General features: G+C 36.5%; 1 protein-coding gene across 1 annotated transcript; it reads right to left on the bottom strand.

Moving 5' to 3' along the window:
* Positions 1 to 652: 652 nt before the first annotated feature.
* LOC118047887 (uncharacterized) lies at positions 653 to 16,009 on the bottom strand. Its single transcript, XM_035057314.2, has 24 exons — positions 15,713 to 16,009; positions 15,510 to 15,619; positions 15,265 to 15,430; positions 15,083 to 15,183; positions 14,188 to 14,260; positions 13,949 to 14,084; positions 12,755 to 12,915; positions 12,065 to 12,189; positions 11,884 to 11,983; positions 9,492 to 9,588; positions 9,119 to 9,170; positions 8,493 to 8,594; positions 8,272 to 8,418; positions 7,971 to 8,133; positions 7,628 to 7,858; positions 7,388 to 7,542; positions 6,286 to 6,414; positions 6,062 to 6,179; positions 5,726 to 5,921; positions 5,421 to 5,532; positions 5,184 to 5,338; positions 2,425 to 3,844; positions 1,928 to 2,122; positions 653 to 1,532 (listed from the first exon to the last, which is right to left on the bottom strand). Exons 1-24 carry the CDS (start codon positions 15,846 to 15,848, stop codon positions 1,062 to 1,064), a joined length of 4,851 nt encoding a protein of 1,616 aa, XP_034913205.1. The 5' UTR covers positions 15,849 to 16,009; the 3' UTR covers positions 653 to 1,061.
* Between the last annotated feature and the right edge of the window lie 282 nt (positions 16,010 to 16,291).

Raw genomic sequence — 16,291 nt, 5'->3', positions numbered from 1 at the left:
TATATATATATATATATATATATATATATATATATATATATATATATGGTGTCATTATAATTCTTTTATTTTTTTAATACTTACCATTAAATATCATCCCCTCCCCACAAATTGTTTATCCATGTTCCATCAATACTTATATTTTTGGCTGTCTTGAAATATTTATCTAGTCATATTCATATTATGAAGTATTTAGTCTTCCCATTATCTCTTACTGAAACAATATTTATTGTATTTCTTTTGTCTACATAAAAAAGACAAAAAAAAAAAAAAAAATACAACTTCGAATGATGTATCATTTTTGGATATACCTCATGAACATAATATTTATTGTATTTCTTAATATTTATGAAAAATCAAAGAGAACAAACAAATTAGAGCAGAGGGAGTTAACAAGTGTTCCTATCCCTCTGTTAAGAAACCAGAACTAGATAAACCAAAACACATAATGAAACTTAAAAATATATTAAAATAATAATTTTTTTTATTTTAAAAAAATTATCAATATTTTTTATGGTATAGAAACATTAAAAAACAATAATTTTAAATTAAAAAAAAAATAACCTTTTTAGAAACGCCGTTATTACAAACGGCACCAAAGAAGCTGAGGCAGGAAGAACATTTTAGTTATTAGTTGCCATAGTCTCTGAGATGATGCACATTTAGTGACCCGTAAAAGACTCACATTTCAGCGAAGAAACTCATCAACATTTTCAATCCCATGCTCAATACCTATATATTACAAACCACATGGAACTATATCATATTCTACAAAACTACTTACATAGAATATGTTCCATGACACAAACTGGCTATAACATCACAGTTAAAAAGGGGGATGATGATTGTACAAAAAATTGAACACGTAAAAGAAGAATTTAAACTCAAATACAAACAGATCAATCACACTTACATGCGGTCACTTGCGCTGGCTGCTAGTTCCCTCCCGAGGATGTAGGGCGGAGGTTCTTCGAAGAACATTTCCATTACAACTTTGTTGGTGAAGGACCTGATAATTTTTAAGGCCGGATTTCCTGAGCCAAAATCTCCTCATTTAAACATCAGCCAAATGGTGAAGGAACAGGCCCTGCAAGGGCATCTGATCTCTTAATACTTCCCATTCCACAAATGATGCATCCAGGAGCAGAGAGAGCTGAAAATTTGGCTCCACAGAGATCGCAAACATCATATCCGATTGTTGAAAGACGGCTGAGCGTGGCAGCACAGAAATGGGAAGGATCTTCCAAAGGATCAATAGACTTGTTGGATGAACCCCTCTGAACACACATGTCAATTAGGCTTCTCAACTCATCCTGCTTACTTGGTGGAGCTTTGGAAATGAGGAGCTCAAGCATCTGCTTGCCATAAGCAAAGTTCTGCACTTCCATGTTTCGCTTAATGGCAGTTCGGATGCAATTTATTCGGTGCTTTGCCAGAAGAGGCAAAGAACCCAGATGCCGTGACAATCTTGCCATCTCATCTTTTGCACTGAGTGCACTTGGCCCTTGCACTTTCTGCAGCCGTGCTATTTCCTGCCCAGATGATACTAAAGCATTATTTTTGCTGGCAATAGGAAAGGGACCTCAAATGCGAATACTAATTGATGGAAAATATTTTTACACATGCATTACTGGAGCATAACTTGAAAAAAGGTATCCATGAGAGAAAAAATAGTGTTAAGTAGAACTGAAGTTCAATTTCTTTTAATGATCATTAATAAATGTACAGCAATCACAGATCTTATTTTAACAGGCTCAAGGAAATGCCATGATTATATTCCTGTTCATTTGTTTCAATTTAAACCCATCTAGCGTTACTTAAGCTTGAACTTGTCAGCTGGTTAGGCCAGTCAAGGCCTATAACCATTCATATTTTTTACTAACAAACTTAGTTTTTTGGGTCCATGATTTAAATGATATCTAAGTACCTTGAGAAGAGTAACTGCTATCTTGTACTGAGCACAGATGGTTGCTTGAGCTTTAATATCAGCACCACGAGAGTTATCCTTAGCTAGTGCCAGGAAAGCTTCATCAAAACATGACAAGGCATCAGGAAGTTGATTCTGTTCAAGGTGTGCAAGTCCAGTCTTGAAACATACTGGTGCAGCTGCTCCTCGGGGAACCTATAATAAGCCAAGCCACAAGGGTAAAGAAAGAGAGCAGGATAAGGCAAGCTAGACTACAAACATGTCAACTGAGCATAGCCAGTACACATAGCAGCAAGTTATACAGAATGGGGGAGTACATTCAAATGGCTGCAAATCAATAACCTCTTAAGTGCCACCACTCTCTTATATACCCTACCCATAGTTGGGTGAAATACTTGGTTACTATAATATTCTAAGAGAAGCAATAGCATACCCTGGCAGAAAAAGAAAAAAAAAATCAAATATAGGAAACTAAAGCCATAAAAAGGCAGATTCACCTGTCCAGGTCTCACAGATGATGGCAGAGATGCAGGGGCAGGAGTTTTTCCTGAATCTGTAACTCCAAGAACACTAAGATCAAGAGGTTGCGTGGAAAGGGGAACCTGAGGCGCTTGAACTTGTGGCTGAGGTGGAATACCAGCCTGAATGGAAGCTTGAGGTGGGACACCACCATCAGCAAGTCCAATATACGCAAGTGGGGCAGCTAGTTGAGTTGCTTGTGGTGGAATACCACCATCAGGAAGACCAATATCACTCACAGAAGCAGCACCTGGGTTGGGAATACCACCTGCATTGTTGCTTCCAACCCCTTGAGAAACTTGATCCAATTTTGCAAGGTAAGTTCCTGGAGGTGGCAGAGATGCTGCAACTTGCAGGGAAGGTATTGTGTTCTGGAAGAAGTCCTCTGGGATGGGTCCAGCTGTAACTCCTCCACCCATAACCATAGGACCTGGTTGTGATACTGGAGCAGGTTGCATTAATGAATCAGTAACAAACATATCAGCAGAGGCAAAAACTGGGGCAGTGGTTGCAGGAGGTTGGGATAAAATTTGACCAAGGTCCTGGGAACCAGTTAATGACTTTGTCCTCATGGGTGGGCCTAAACCATCACCAAGTTTAAACTGTCTTGTGGCTTCTTTGATCTTATTGACATCCACTGTAGTAGATGAAACTGGCTTATCCCGAATTCTAATTTGCAGCTTCTTTGTTTTTGACACTCCTTCCTCGTCACTGCTGCTACCATCATTAGCAGTTCCATACATAGTTTTCTTGAATTCCTCTTCTGCTTTTGCCTGTTCATCAGCAGCAGATGTACCTGCGTTTTGCTTGGTGAGAGTTTCCAGACCCAACAAAGAATCAAGCTTCTTGTGACCTTCAGGCAGCCCATTTGACTTATTGGATATGGATTTGGCTAAAGCATTTGGAAGCCCATTTGGCTTATTGTCACTAGCAGGGATAAATGCTTTCACCAAACTGTCTTCCCTTACTTCAACAACATTCCCTCTTCCTTTAATTGAACCCAGGTAAACACCAATATGATCTGTAATGATGGCCGGGATGGTACCATCATCAGTCTTCATGTATGGCATCACTTCTCCGGCCAGCTCCCACTGAGGTATACTCTTCAAATTAGTAGGAGTTTTAATTTCCCAGTTCCCTCCACCCCATTCAGGACCTTTGGGAACCATGCTCTCAGCAGCAAAGTTGGCAAAAATGCCTTGTGTCCACCCAGTAGAACGAACTCTTAATATCCTCTCACAGTACCGCCTCAATTGTGAATCCAAACCTTCTTCTTCCAGTTTCTGAGCAAGGCGCCGCATGGCACTGGGGTTAAGGTGGCATATAAACAAATCAAGCATGCCTTCGTAATCTGCAATGACTTCAAAAGTTTCTTTTGCACTATCGAACTGGCCATACCTGCAATTTGAAATTTATCAGTAGTTTAAGAGAAAAAAAGTAGGCTCTTTAACAAGAACTATACAGCCACAACAGGTAATCATCATCGCATCTTAAATCACAACAAATCTGCACTTCAAGAAAATGAGAATCTTAGTTGTACGATGGAACATAAAACCACATATTTCTAAAAATTAAACTTGCATTCCACAAACAAAGACAAAGCAACAATACTCATAGATCTAATGTTTTAGGTAACCCATATTTCAATCTGCAAAAAGAATACCATGAATATTCAGAAGAGAGAATAATATTGGCGACAGATTTTTTCCAGCAATTTAAGTTTATATTCATTCTACATCGCATGCAACACTAATTATTCCAATTCTCTGTTATGCTCATGCGGAGGGGGAAGAAAACAAGAATGAGAGAACAAAAACCAGCTGTTTTATCATGAAAGTTGTGGGGAGATGCAGTGAAAGACAAATAGATTTAGAAAAATGTGAAGGAATCTTTAAAATATTGTTCTTCGCTCAAAACAATGACCAAGAAATACAATTCCTCACATGAATGTACCTGGTAGATGACTCATAACTCAAACCTGTCATCAAAGACTATTTTAAGATGAATGGAGAGATTAAAAGCATGCCAGCATCCATGTTTTGTAGGATGGCATATTGAGTGGCTAAAAGTGTTCCATACAACAGCTTGGAGGAGATACTTGAAATGTTATATTAAAGTTACAGAAACTAGCATGCAGGCAATATAAAAGTTGCTTAAGTTACCGAGAAGAAAATAATAACCCAGAGAAATGAGATGGATTTACCAAAAAAAGGTTCAAATGATAAAAGAACAAACAAAAAATAAAATTAAGAGTATTGACCTCTATCCAAAAATTGCAAATTAATATATTTCTAAATATCCTCACATGAATGTATTTTCTCTAGATGACCTTAAGACTTGAATTTTGTAAAATTAATTTAGGAAAAAGAGTAGAAAGGTAAACACCAGAAATCTTGCTGACACATGCAGAGAATGCCAAAAAAGTTGCTGGAGCGAGATGCGAAATTGCAGAAAGTTGCAAAAGGGAGAAAGAATGAATGATAAGAATGTTACAGGAGTTTAGAGAAAATCAACCGCAAGAAAGTGTGGTGATTGGCACAATTAGGTCTATAAATGAGCTACAGCCTCGTAGGTTGTCCACCAAAACATGACTTGATAAATGACATTACACCTAAACGGTTTCACCTTACAAACATACATAACAATCACACAGTAAGTACCAATCATTGTACGGATAAAAGATAGATGCAAGAGGTGTGTAAACATGCACGGGCAAAGATATTTTTCATTTGCTTACTTGATGCAGGCATATCCCAACTGTCGAAATCGGTGGAATAAGTGAGATGTTGGAGGACATTTTGGATAATCTCTAGAACGCAAGAACTCATCCTTCAAAACATCTAAAGCAGTAGAAAAACGGAGGGCTTTGATAGCATAGACACCCCGCAACACCTGTGTTTTCCAACCAGCATGTTCAGAAACTATTCAGATGAAAAACAAAAAACTGGGGAGTACTGCATCAGATTTCACTCACCTGAGTGAACTGTGGACCAGCTTGGGATAATGAAACTGCAAGATCTCCACAAACAGGAGGACCTCTAGCAAGAATATCAAGAGATCTTGGTGTAATACGCAAGCTGTCAAACCTTCACTCAGATAACACATTAGAGAAGTCAGAAGCCTAGCATTCATGTGCAGCAACAAACTGATATTGCAGAAAAGTGTATGCAAAGTGCAAAAGGTCCTTAGTTAATATAGTGTTGGGAACAAGATTTTGTTTCATAATGCAGTGAAATTCCAGTGGACACAAAAGATAGCTTGTGCAAAAGAGAGGAAGACCTTGATGTTATTTGGTACAGTATTTCTGACAGGTCAAGCTTCTGCTCAAAAGTGTGTTGCATTGTGGCAAATCCGATAAGAAGAGGTTCAAGGAGGCCAACAAGACAGCTCTTAATCTCAACCCCTTTCTTTTGTCTGGGATTAACATCTGTTGGGTTAGCAAGCAGCAATCTATCATTCAGAGCACCAACCAAAACTGCACAGAGAGAGTTAATATCAATCACCAGGAAGATGATAGTGCATGCTAGAGTTGTAATTAATGCCATAAACAACTTCTGAGAACACCAAACTATGAAGTAAAAAGACTAACCATTCAAAATATAAAAAGATATGTACCTGCATTGGGCAAGCTAACAGAAAGAATTGTCCTCACAATTCCATCCCAACCAAGCACACTAATCGCAGTGGCAGTAGAAAAAAGAAGAGCAGGTCCAAGCCACAAAAGGGATCTAAAGTGCAAATAAGTTAAGTGTTCCAAGAAATATGTATAATTCAATAAAATCATTGAAATCATCATTAAAAGGGACAAGTTTCATCCAAGAAGTTTTCTGTTAGGATATTGAAGGAAGTCCTTTATCAAATTTTGCAGAACTGCTTGCCAGTATATCAAGATCCGCTGAAACCATAAGCACCCTGTGTGTGGTTAATATCCCTGCAACATAGCCTCGAAGAGTTTCTTGCCAATGCACCTGTAGCAGCAATTGACAGTGCCATGTTTTTCAGAAAATAAATTCAAAATTTAAATCATCAAACCAAATAACATATTACATCTCAATGGTCAGTGATTAGAAAATTTAGACTCAGGTTTAATTATACAGTGAGTTAAAAGTCTATTTTCTTGATGCAACTATATATACATATTTATCAATTGACAGATAGAACATATATTAGCAATGAAAGTGATAACAAACTACTCTCTTTATTACTTTGGCCTATGCGTGACAGAACATGAAGGTGGCAGTTTGTTCACAAAGGTAATGGTATTTTATTCTGGTTTCCCTTTAATTGATGCTTGTAGAAAAGAGAAACTGCATGAGAGACTACAACAATATTCATTACATTCATTAAATACAACACAAAGTTCAGAAAGCACGAGTCAGTATGTAAAATATTGTCTTATATTCCATCAAACTAAGCACTCAATCAAATGCAGTATCCCTGAGCCACTGCAATGACCGAGCATGTATATAGCCAACCATAGGCAGTAACTAGAACTAAAACTGCATATCCTATTATAAAACCTACTAATGGTTATGGACTGCAACCTGAACTAATCTACTACAGAAACATGTATCAACCATTGGCCCATGTGCACACAGTTAAGTCAGGCCACCATGTCAAAATAATGTGTTTTAGGACAATACAATTCTAAAGGTTTTTAGCAATGTAGACAAAGGATCTTTTAACTGTAAACAGCTATGATCCAGCTTTCACAGAAGCACCACTACTGTTTGACATTTTGCTTCAGAAAGCACTCCACGTGGGGCACGGTTCAGTAATCACGATAAAAAGGAGTGGTAAAGAAGTTTACTTGTTGGGGTATAGGAACACGAAAATGCTTCTCAATTAAGCTCAACTCTATAGCATGGTCTGTTTTTATTCTTTGCCATTTTGTTTTTAAACATCAAATATATGTATTGCTTGGAAAATTAACCTATTTACCTGGATGACAATCTCATTCACTTTCAACTTGATTGACTTTTTCCCTTCAGTTTTTGTTGATATATAATTACCATCTGAAGTTGAGAGCCGGTATCCTTGCACCATCTTTGCAAAGCCAATATGGCTCCCGTTAGAAGCAAACATCAAAGTTGACTCTGCAACAAAGAGTGATTTCTGTAAATATCATATTCCATTAATGAACATAATATCAAATAAGAATGATCTCATTTCCTCAAACACCTAGTGGCGTGGTAAAAATACGATCAACTTCGCTTTCAAACAGGAACTGCATAGGACCCCGAAGAGAGGCACCATTTGTTTCAGCAAAATGGTTTTCTTCGAGTAATAAGTTCTTGTCACCAGCTTCTTTTGAAGCTCCTCCTGGCAGAATATACAGAGCCACTCCAGTCTTGTCTTCATCAAGAATTGCAAATTGACTTTCACTTGGACCAATAAATGCTGCATCTCGACCTAGAAAAGTCGAAATGCAGTGAAGTTAGTCATTGGCGGATTGTTATTATACCTTCACGTGCACAAAAACAGTGGGCAATATCAGCCACAAACACATTTGACAGATGCATACCTTTGATTGTGCTTCCTTTGTTGTTGGCTGGCTGAGGATTAGTACTTTCCCAATATAGTACTACTTCATTTGCAGAGCCACTGAATTCATAAACAACAAGAAATAAATGTTGTTTTATACTGTACACCATGTGCTTCGCTTGGTATTCCACGTTTCCAGGAATCTGAAAGAAAAACTTGATTTAGCAGCTCAAATTATGAAATTAGCTTGCAAAAAGGATCTGATAATTAAAATTTAAGTTGCAATACATTGCCTCCCAGTATCACTACCAAAAATTAATAGCACTTAGTTTTAACATTACCGATGTGTAGAGTTTCTTGTATATATTATCCACACCAGAGCAGAAATTATATGCCATGAGGTTTAAGCCATCAAGGTAAAACGCCCTGACAGGATAATGAAGTACTCTGTTCTCTTTGTTAAAGAAATTTAGCTCCAAATGAATAGGCTGTCAATGAAGCCAACATAGTCAGATGCAAGATCAGGCAAACGCAAATCAAAATAAATAATTAATTCAGTTACCTGGCAAACAGGAATGTCCCTCAGATGATGTTTGGTATCCAAAATAGTGATCAGAGGCAGCCGAGATATGGGAGCACTTTTGGCATGGCCTTCCATGAAATGCTGTGATTCATGAGTCAGCATTAGAGCAGATTGGAGATACAGTTTATAACCCAAAAAAGGATATTTGTAGAGACATTTCTGGCCCATGCAATAAAGATATGCAGATGGATAGCATAGAATAAAAAAAGTAATATAGAGCATATAAATTCTGATTCACTTGAAGGAAGTGTTATAAACCAATAGGACAATGGTTATGGACTCAAATATGAACTGAAGGAGATCTGACACATAAAAACACAAGTCACACTTTTAACATCCCATCACAGCTAGGCCCAATGATAATTACATAATGCCTTCTACAATTATGAATTCAATCATTTACTTAATGATAGTCATAACACAGCAAAGAGGAAGGGAGATAATTAGGTAGAATGTAAGTCCTGTAAAGGCCAGGTTCTGGGAGCAGTGACCTTTCTTTTCTAAATGAAGAACTGACGATGGTCCAGTTATTCAACATTTATAAAAGAAGGGAAAAACAGAATTTGACTAGATAATAGCATTAGTGTGGTAGGGAAGCAACATACACTGTAAAGGAATGCCTTCCTTGCAACGTCTGAAATTGTCAGCTGACTTTGGCTGCCATGAAGGATAATAATTTGTCATTAATCATACAACAAAATAAAAAGAATAATAAGCGTTTTTATTATTATTTTACATAGTAGAGAAGATTGCACGCTATGCATTCATAGCATAGCACAGAAATAAAAGGAAGCCATGATGAACAAATGCTAGCTCAAAATGAATTGTGAAAATTCCAAACAATCACCATCAATGTGCCCACTTTAAAACCTTTTTCACTAAGCCACCTAAGGGTGGAGCCAACTCTTCTAGAAATCTACATGACCAGTCTCCCTTCTGTTGGTCAGAACCAATAACTAGGTAATTGTTCACACTTACCCCTTGAGGTGATGCTCTTGCAGTTGTGCTTGAAGTTGATGGTCTGCCAGAATTCCTGATGAGCCCAAGGATGAGAGCTTTTCTTTCAAAACAGAAGCTGCAAGTCACCTCTACCATTAGCATATCAAGATGATAATCACAAATCTACTATATCCACAACATGATAATATGATGGTGGCAAGATGGTATCAAAAAATTAATCATCCACTCTTAAAAACAGAAGTTATTGCAAAAGAACATAACTATCATAATCAAAGAAATAAAATTTCTTTCACTGTCGTTGTTCCCATTAAACAACACCAGGGAAGATTCTGGATAGGGTTATTACTTTCAAGATTTAGGAATCACTATATATAGTTAAGAACCTGTGGTGCTTGTAGTAAATATAAATCAATATTTTAACCGTACATTCACACCATGTTTCCCACCATGGGTGATAATGCCTGCCCTGCCAATACAAGCAATTCCTTGTTGTTGCTGTTGTTGTAAACAACAAAATTCCATTTATTGTTCCAAGAGATGCATATGACTATTTGGCAGGCACGGGGATGGAACAAGCTAAAGTGGCACTAGGACTAAAAGGCAGGCAACTTAATTCTTAAAACAATGGAATGAAGCAACAAACAACACTGAACTACAAGCAAAGATTTAACAGTCGTCGAAGTTGCAGAAACCCTATGAAGTTAGATTAGAAGTTCCCACAAAGAGACCTAAAAATATTTTAAAAATTGTCATTTTGGAACAAACAGGAAGCCTCCAAAATAAGACAACAGATATTTGTTGAATTAATTCAAGGCATCAAGGGGTGAGAGCCTGCTTTAGCTCTTAGGCTGCTCCTGTTAAACCAGGAATGCATGTTGTGTCAGGACAAAATTAGCAACTTCTAGCACATCAAAGTGGGTAAAAGCTTTTTCATTGTCCTGGAGGCGTCCACTCCATGAATGTCAACAGGCTTCAGGACAAATTATTATAATTTGGGAATAAGTAAAAAAAGAGAAGAAAAATTAGAACAGTTGTTTGATGTGGAAAGAAACAGTGAAGTTCAGGTCATTGATTTGTTAAGGAAGAAGCCACATGCGTTAGATATTAGATGATAAAACACAAAAATTAGCATCCAGGTCCCACAAAGCAACATTCTCCAATATTTGGACATCAATGAGATAAAGCAATATCATCTATATGGATGTACAAAAATGTTTCTATTGTGACCTTTTCCAGTGCTAGGGTTCTGATTGTGCATTCCTGTCACTAACAAATTCTGTCCAGTTCAAATGACAACTGTACTTCAAATAGTAACTGTAGTTAGACTCAAAATCACTAGGCTTAGTCCAGTGACCCCTGCCCCTCTTAATAGATGGAGACCTCACGTTTGAACCTGAGACTAGGTCGGATGGATGAGTTAGGGGAAAAGGATTTACTGCTAGGCTAAAGACACTGAAGAACGAATAAAAATTAGCCCTTTGTATACATCACTCAACTTTTATATTTTTCTTTAAATAATTCAACAGAGACAAAAGTCTTCTCGCTTAACCTTCCTACAAGGATTTGGATCTAAAAAGAGGCACAACTCTGACTATAACTTTCAAAATGTTAACAATCAGTGACTTTTATACGCACACATAACACCCTGCAAAAAGAAATGAAACAACAACTTGGGATAGAATCTCATCCCAATGAAAATCAACCCACAAAACACCTCACAAAGCCCCCAAAGCATCACACAGTAAAAGAGAAACTATTCCTTTCTAGAAACTGATTATGAAGATAAATCATTCTATTCCACCATATAACTGAAGAAACAGCTGATCTCTACAATAATCTTACAATCCTCCAAAATTCCATTAAAAATGTGTTTCTTTACTCAATACATCTCCCTCCCACCTGTAATAAACTCATGTCCTCTTCATTTTTCAGCTTTCCTGGTCATTGCACACTAATTTCCTACTTCTACATCTCTAAATTTTATTGAAGCGCAATCCTTGTCCATAAAAAAAAATCTCTGAAATTCATATATTAAAACTACATTGTTTGCAGCTAGATAACCCTGCAACTGGCACCTAGAACTCAGCCCACCTAATAGCTGTTGAATTAATGTCAAATCACAAATGTTCAACCCCATTTCAATAAACAATTAACAAAACCTAAATCCATTGCTGTCCACCACATATCAGTACTCCTATGTATCATCTTTCATAAAACACATAAAAATTAAAATCAGAATAGGCTACTGAATAAAGAGTATAAGCAATATCATTTTGCAACTTTGAAAAATAAATATCCCAATGTGCTAAGAAAATCAGTTGAAATAAATTGAAAGAACCAATTTTCAAACAAAAAAAGAAGGAAGAGTTTCAAGACAGATCCAGGATTCCAGATTGAATAAATCATTCACCTGATGATCCCCTTGCACTTTGCAGAACAGAAAAAAGCTGTTTCCTTCCATCCCTAGTGTAAGCAGTCCTACTTTTTACATTGTCAACACCAGTCATATTCTGTCACGAAGAAAAACGAATCCACTTTAAGCTTCTGATATAAGAATTTGAATTCGACCAACAAAGATGGTTGTGCTTAACTGCAAATAAAAGAGCTGCTAAATTTAGTTTGGGGTGAACTTCTAAGGCTTTAATTTTCGGTAAAGGGTAAATTGCTTCTCCACCCTGTTGAGATAAAATACGCGGGATGTCAATTGATTCAATTCCTGTACAGCAGCATTCATAAAGAAGAATCAGTCTGTGACTACAATTAACATTACAAGAAAAATGAACAAATTAAAAATATTGAAACATCAGTCAAAATTCATCTGAAATCTCCAGATCTTAGGTGTCTTTTCATGACCTTTCAACTCTTCTATTACTTAGGCCTCATCCCCTGAAAATTTTATAGATGACATCCATTTCTAGCCCACAAGAACAATTTATCTTGTTTAAAAAATGTACAGAATATTTAAAGAAGCAAAACATTCCACTAACTCCATCACATTGTGACAAATAACAAAGAAAAAAAACATGGTGTAGAAGTGACCTTCCTTGCTAGCATCAAAAACTAAATTCAGACCTTGGGCGTTAGCTCAAATGTATGATGGTGGGATGGGAATGAGATATGTCTAATGTTTAACTTTTACCTCTACCACCAGCAAGAATTAAATAACTTTCAAGTACAACTAAGAGAAGTTTATGAAACCATATAGAAAAAACAACATGGATATATCAGTATATTCTTTTGATATTGAAGCAGAATGGTTGTTCGAAATGACAGTTACTAACCAGCAGGCTCGAAAAAATTTGCTTGCATTGGAGGTCTATTGGGATTCAGTATCACTCGTGTTTTCCATGTTTGTAAAGTCCCATCCCTGGAAACAGTAACAAGTAACCGCAACACTGGAAGCCAAGCAATTGATGTGATTGGTTGGGAGCCCACTTGTGTTCTGCAATTGCACATAAAGCAGATCATTAGAAAGGAAGTCAAATAGAACAATCAGCTGAAAAATGGAAGAATCAAAAGCTTCTTGAACAATTCATTAGCTTATTTCCAATTATGGCCAAACCAGAGTAGGGTTTGGAAGAGAGTCAGTAATAGATATGGCCATTTAACACTCTGCATCAAGTAGCTACTCTAGAAACTCCAACCCATCGTCACACCCTAGTAATTCCAATTCAAAACTTCTTCCTTTGCACCAACTAATAGCCTAAGGTCATATGCAATATGAGACTATAAATTTAAATTATATGCACTTTTGGCTTTTAGTTTTTTCTTGAAAATAAATGTACGCTTCTTGTATTGACAAACTATGATGAGGCTATTGCCTTTTGGAAGATGGAATTATGGTATAAGACTTAAGAAAGCTGAAAGCATCATTATTAAATAGAGCTGCAAGTGCACCTGAATCGTCTGGGAAGGTCCATTCATCACTGAAGTGATTTTATTAGATACCTATATGTTCATTTAGAGGTGCCGCATTCAGGCATTTGATTTTCCACTTTGATAAATGTTAACTTTTCTAGTTATATAGTAATATTTTCAAGTCCTATCTTTTAAAATCACAAGAACAACAAGGATCTAGCTTTCCCAACCCTTCATTGCAAAAAAAAAAAAAAAACTGATACTTGCAATTTATAGTTTACAAAAGAAAGGTAATGGATTGCATTTTTATTAGCTAGTTCAAAATAGATCCAGGTGTTGTGCATTCACCACAACTATACTAAGAAATTTCCAACGAGTGAAGTCACTAACTTCCAATCAATGAACTAACCAGCAACTGGAAGATACCAAAATTCTCTTAGCAGTAATTTCTATACATATTAGTAAAGGGAGAATCAGTAGTCTCTCCGTTAACAATTTCTATTAGCAAAACTTAACAACAAAAATTAGGATAGAAAGAAAGATGAAATGCATGTCAAAACATGTTGGTATAGCCTGTTAAACGAACAAGAAAACAGTATAACTGCAGAACAACTAACATTCCAATCATACTAGGTCTCTCTGTTGAGACATCCCATGCCAGAAGGGTACCACGTCTATCACCAACAAAAATCCATTCCAATGTTGGATGAAAAGCAAATGCACCAGCGCCAATTAGCTTAATGGTGTTATCAACTGCAATGTTGAACCAATGAAAGAAAAGGTGAGTGTAATGTGTTTGAAGAAGGCTAAATAATGAATCCTCTAAAATAAATACTGGTATTATCAATAATCTTACGTTGTAATGTGTAATGAACAGCATATGAGTGAATATTGTAAGCTCGAATCAAACCATCTGCATAAGCAACATACTGGAAGAAATAATGCAAAATTAAACCAAACAGTTGGTAGAACTTCTACTGAACATGAAGTAAGTAAGCTTAAAGCTTAGACACAGCATTCAGCAGGCAGACACAAGCAGTAATCAGGACTTGCACTGGATCAGACCTCGGCAACATCTGAATCCAATTTGATCTGATAATATAGATTTGATTGAGAAGATTTTATCCATTAATTTCTTTACAATCCAAATGTGAATGATCTGATTGTTAATAAAAATCAAACGTGAACTTTATAATACAGCCCTCCCCCTTTTCTAATGGAAACATTTGAGATGTAGACTGTCCCCAACTACAGCTTATATATTATGCAAGTCCATGTACAGCTATGTTCGCCATCCGCCAATATAATAGAACAGATCAACAGAAACATATACATAGCTACATATTCAAACACAAGCTGGCATCTCGAAGTCTCTAAGCTCCATCAGTATTTGTCTCTACTCCATGTCTAAAAGAACTATGCAAAGCAGTTGCCCTTATATGGTCAACTACTTCTGCTCAAACCATTACTGTGTACTTCTATCATATTTACTATTCTCCCTCACTTGCACCATCAGCAGGATTGAGAAATATATGCTTATGTTCATGTTTGATAAACAAAGAGTATACTGCTCTTCTCCATCACTTTATTCTTGGGGTCATCAAATAACTAATGTTCAATGTGAGAATCAATTCATGGATGATCCCTAAGCTTATAATGTGAAAGTTCATAGATCCTCTTCACTGATTCATTGGATTACCAGATAAAATGGGATTTATTTTATTTTATTGCATAAACTATAAATAAATTACCAGGACAGGATGGCGCGTATGGCAAGCAAGATTTACAATAGGCTTCTTCAGATCAGTCTTTATTTTTGTGGGTGCTCTTCCTCCATCAACCGTTCCAACCACTTAACACAAAACATTTTCACAATTACAAAATGGCTTATAACAAACAATAAGGAAATAAAGAGTGAACAACATGAACCAACCAGTTACGCTCATCCTGCGGTGGAAGCCGAAAAAAACAACAGGTTGCAAAGGGGTCAAAGCCATATGAACTTCCGTATCAAAAGATAAGGGTTCCATTTTCTTTTCAGGCGAATGCAAAACCCAACTTTGCTCCGTATCAAAATCACACGACCGAATCGTACCATCCTAAGATTAAACAAATCACAAATCATCACTAAATGCTCTCAAAATGCTAAACGCGAAAATGCGTGCGATTTGGACCAACCTCAACCATAGCAATAACAGCATGGCTAGTATTAGGACTGTAAGCCATGCGAAGAACGGATGCACCAATGTCAATGGAAGATAATTTGCTTCCTGTTACTGCATCAAATTCTAAGGAAAAAGAAAAACACTAAATTAATTATTATTATTATTATTATTATTTTAAAAAAAAAAAGCATGAAAAAAAAAAACCTAACAAATTACCGATGATGTAAGTTCCGATCGCGGCGGCAATGAGAGTTTGAGTAGGGTGAAAAGCAGCAGCATGAGGTTGTAATGGTTTGTGAAAACCACGAGCGACATGTCGTAGATCCAGATGCTGCACAGTTGTCCACTCCATTCTCTTAGGTTTCTGGTGTTTCTCTTCACTGTTTGTATAATTATAATAGTATCAGCATCATTAGACTTCAAAATCTTATATCTGCTTAGATCTGAATATTGAATTACAACTTTGTAAATGGTGAGAGAGAAGAGAGAGCAGTTGAAACTTGAAAGAAGAAGACTATAATAATAGGCCGGCTATAGACTTTAGTTTGGGCTTATAAGAAGTTTTCATGAGCTTCTTTTTGGGCCTATAGTGGGCTCTTGTCTGGCCCACTAAGATTACTGGTATGTGATATCCCTTTTTATGCAATATCCTTCCTATGAAAACGTTGAAATGGTTTGGGTGTAATAGTGTGGTAGAGGAAGTATTTTAAAGTGTATTTTATTTAAAATATATTAAATATTTTTTATTTTAAAAAAATTATTTTTAATATTAATACATTAAAATAATAAAAAATA

The sequence above is a fragment of the Populus alba genome, chromosome 7 (genome assembly GCF_005239225.2).
Source record: "Populus alba chromosome 7, ASM523922v2, whole genome shotgun sequence".
Taxonomy (NCBI): domain Eukaryota; kingdom Viridiplantae; phylum Streptophyta; class Magnoliopsida; order Malpighiales; family Salicaceae; genus Populus; species Populus alba.
The sequence above is the reverse complement of the archived record's forward strand: the minus strand, read 5'-3'. Positions and strand labels throughout refer to the sequence as shown.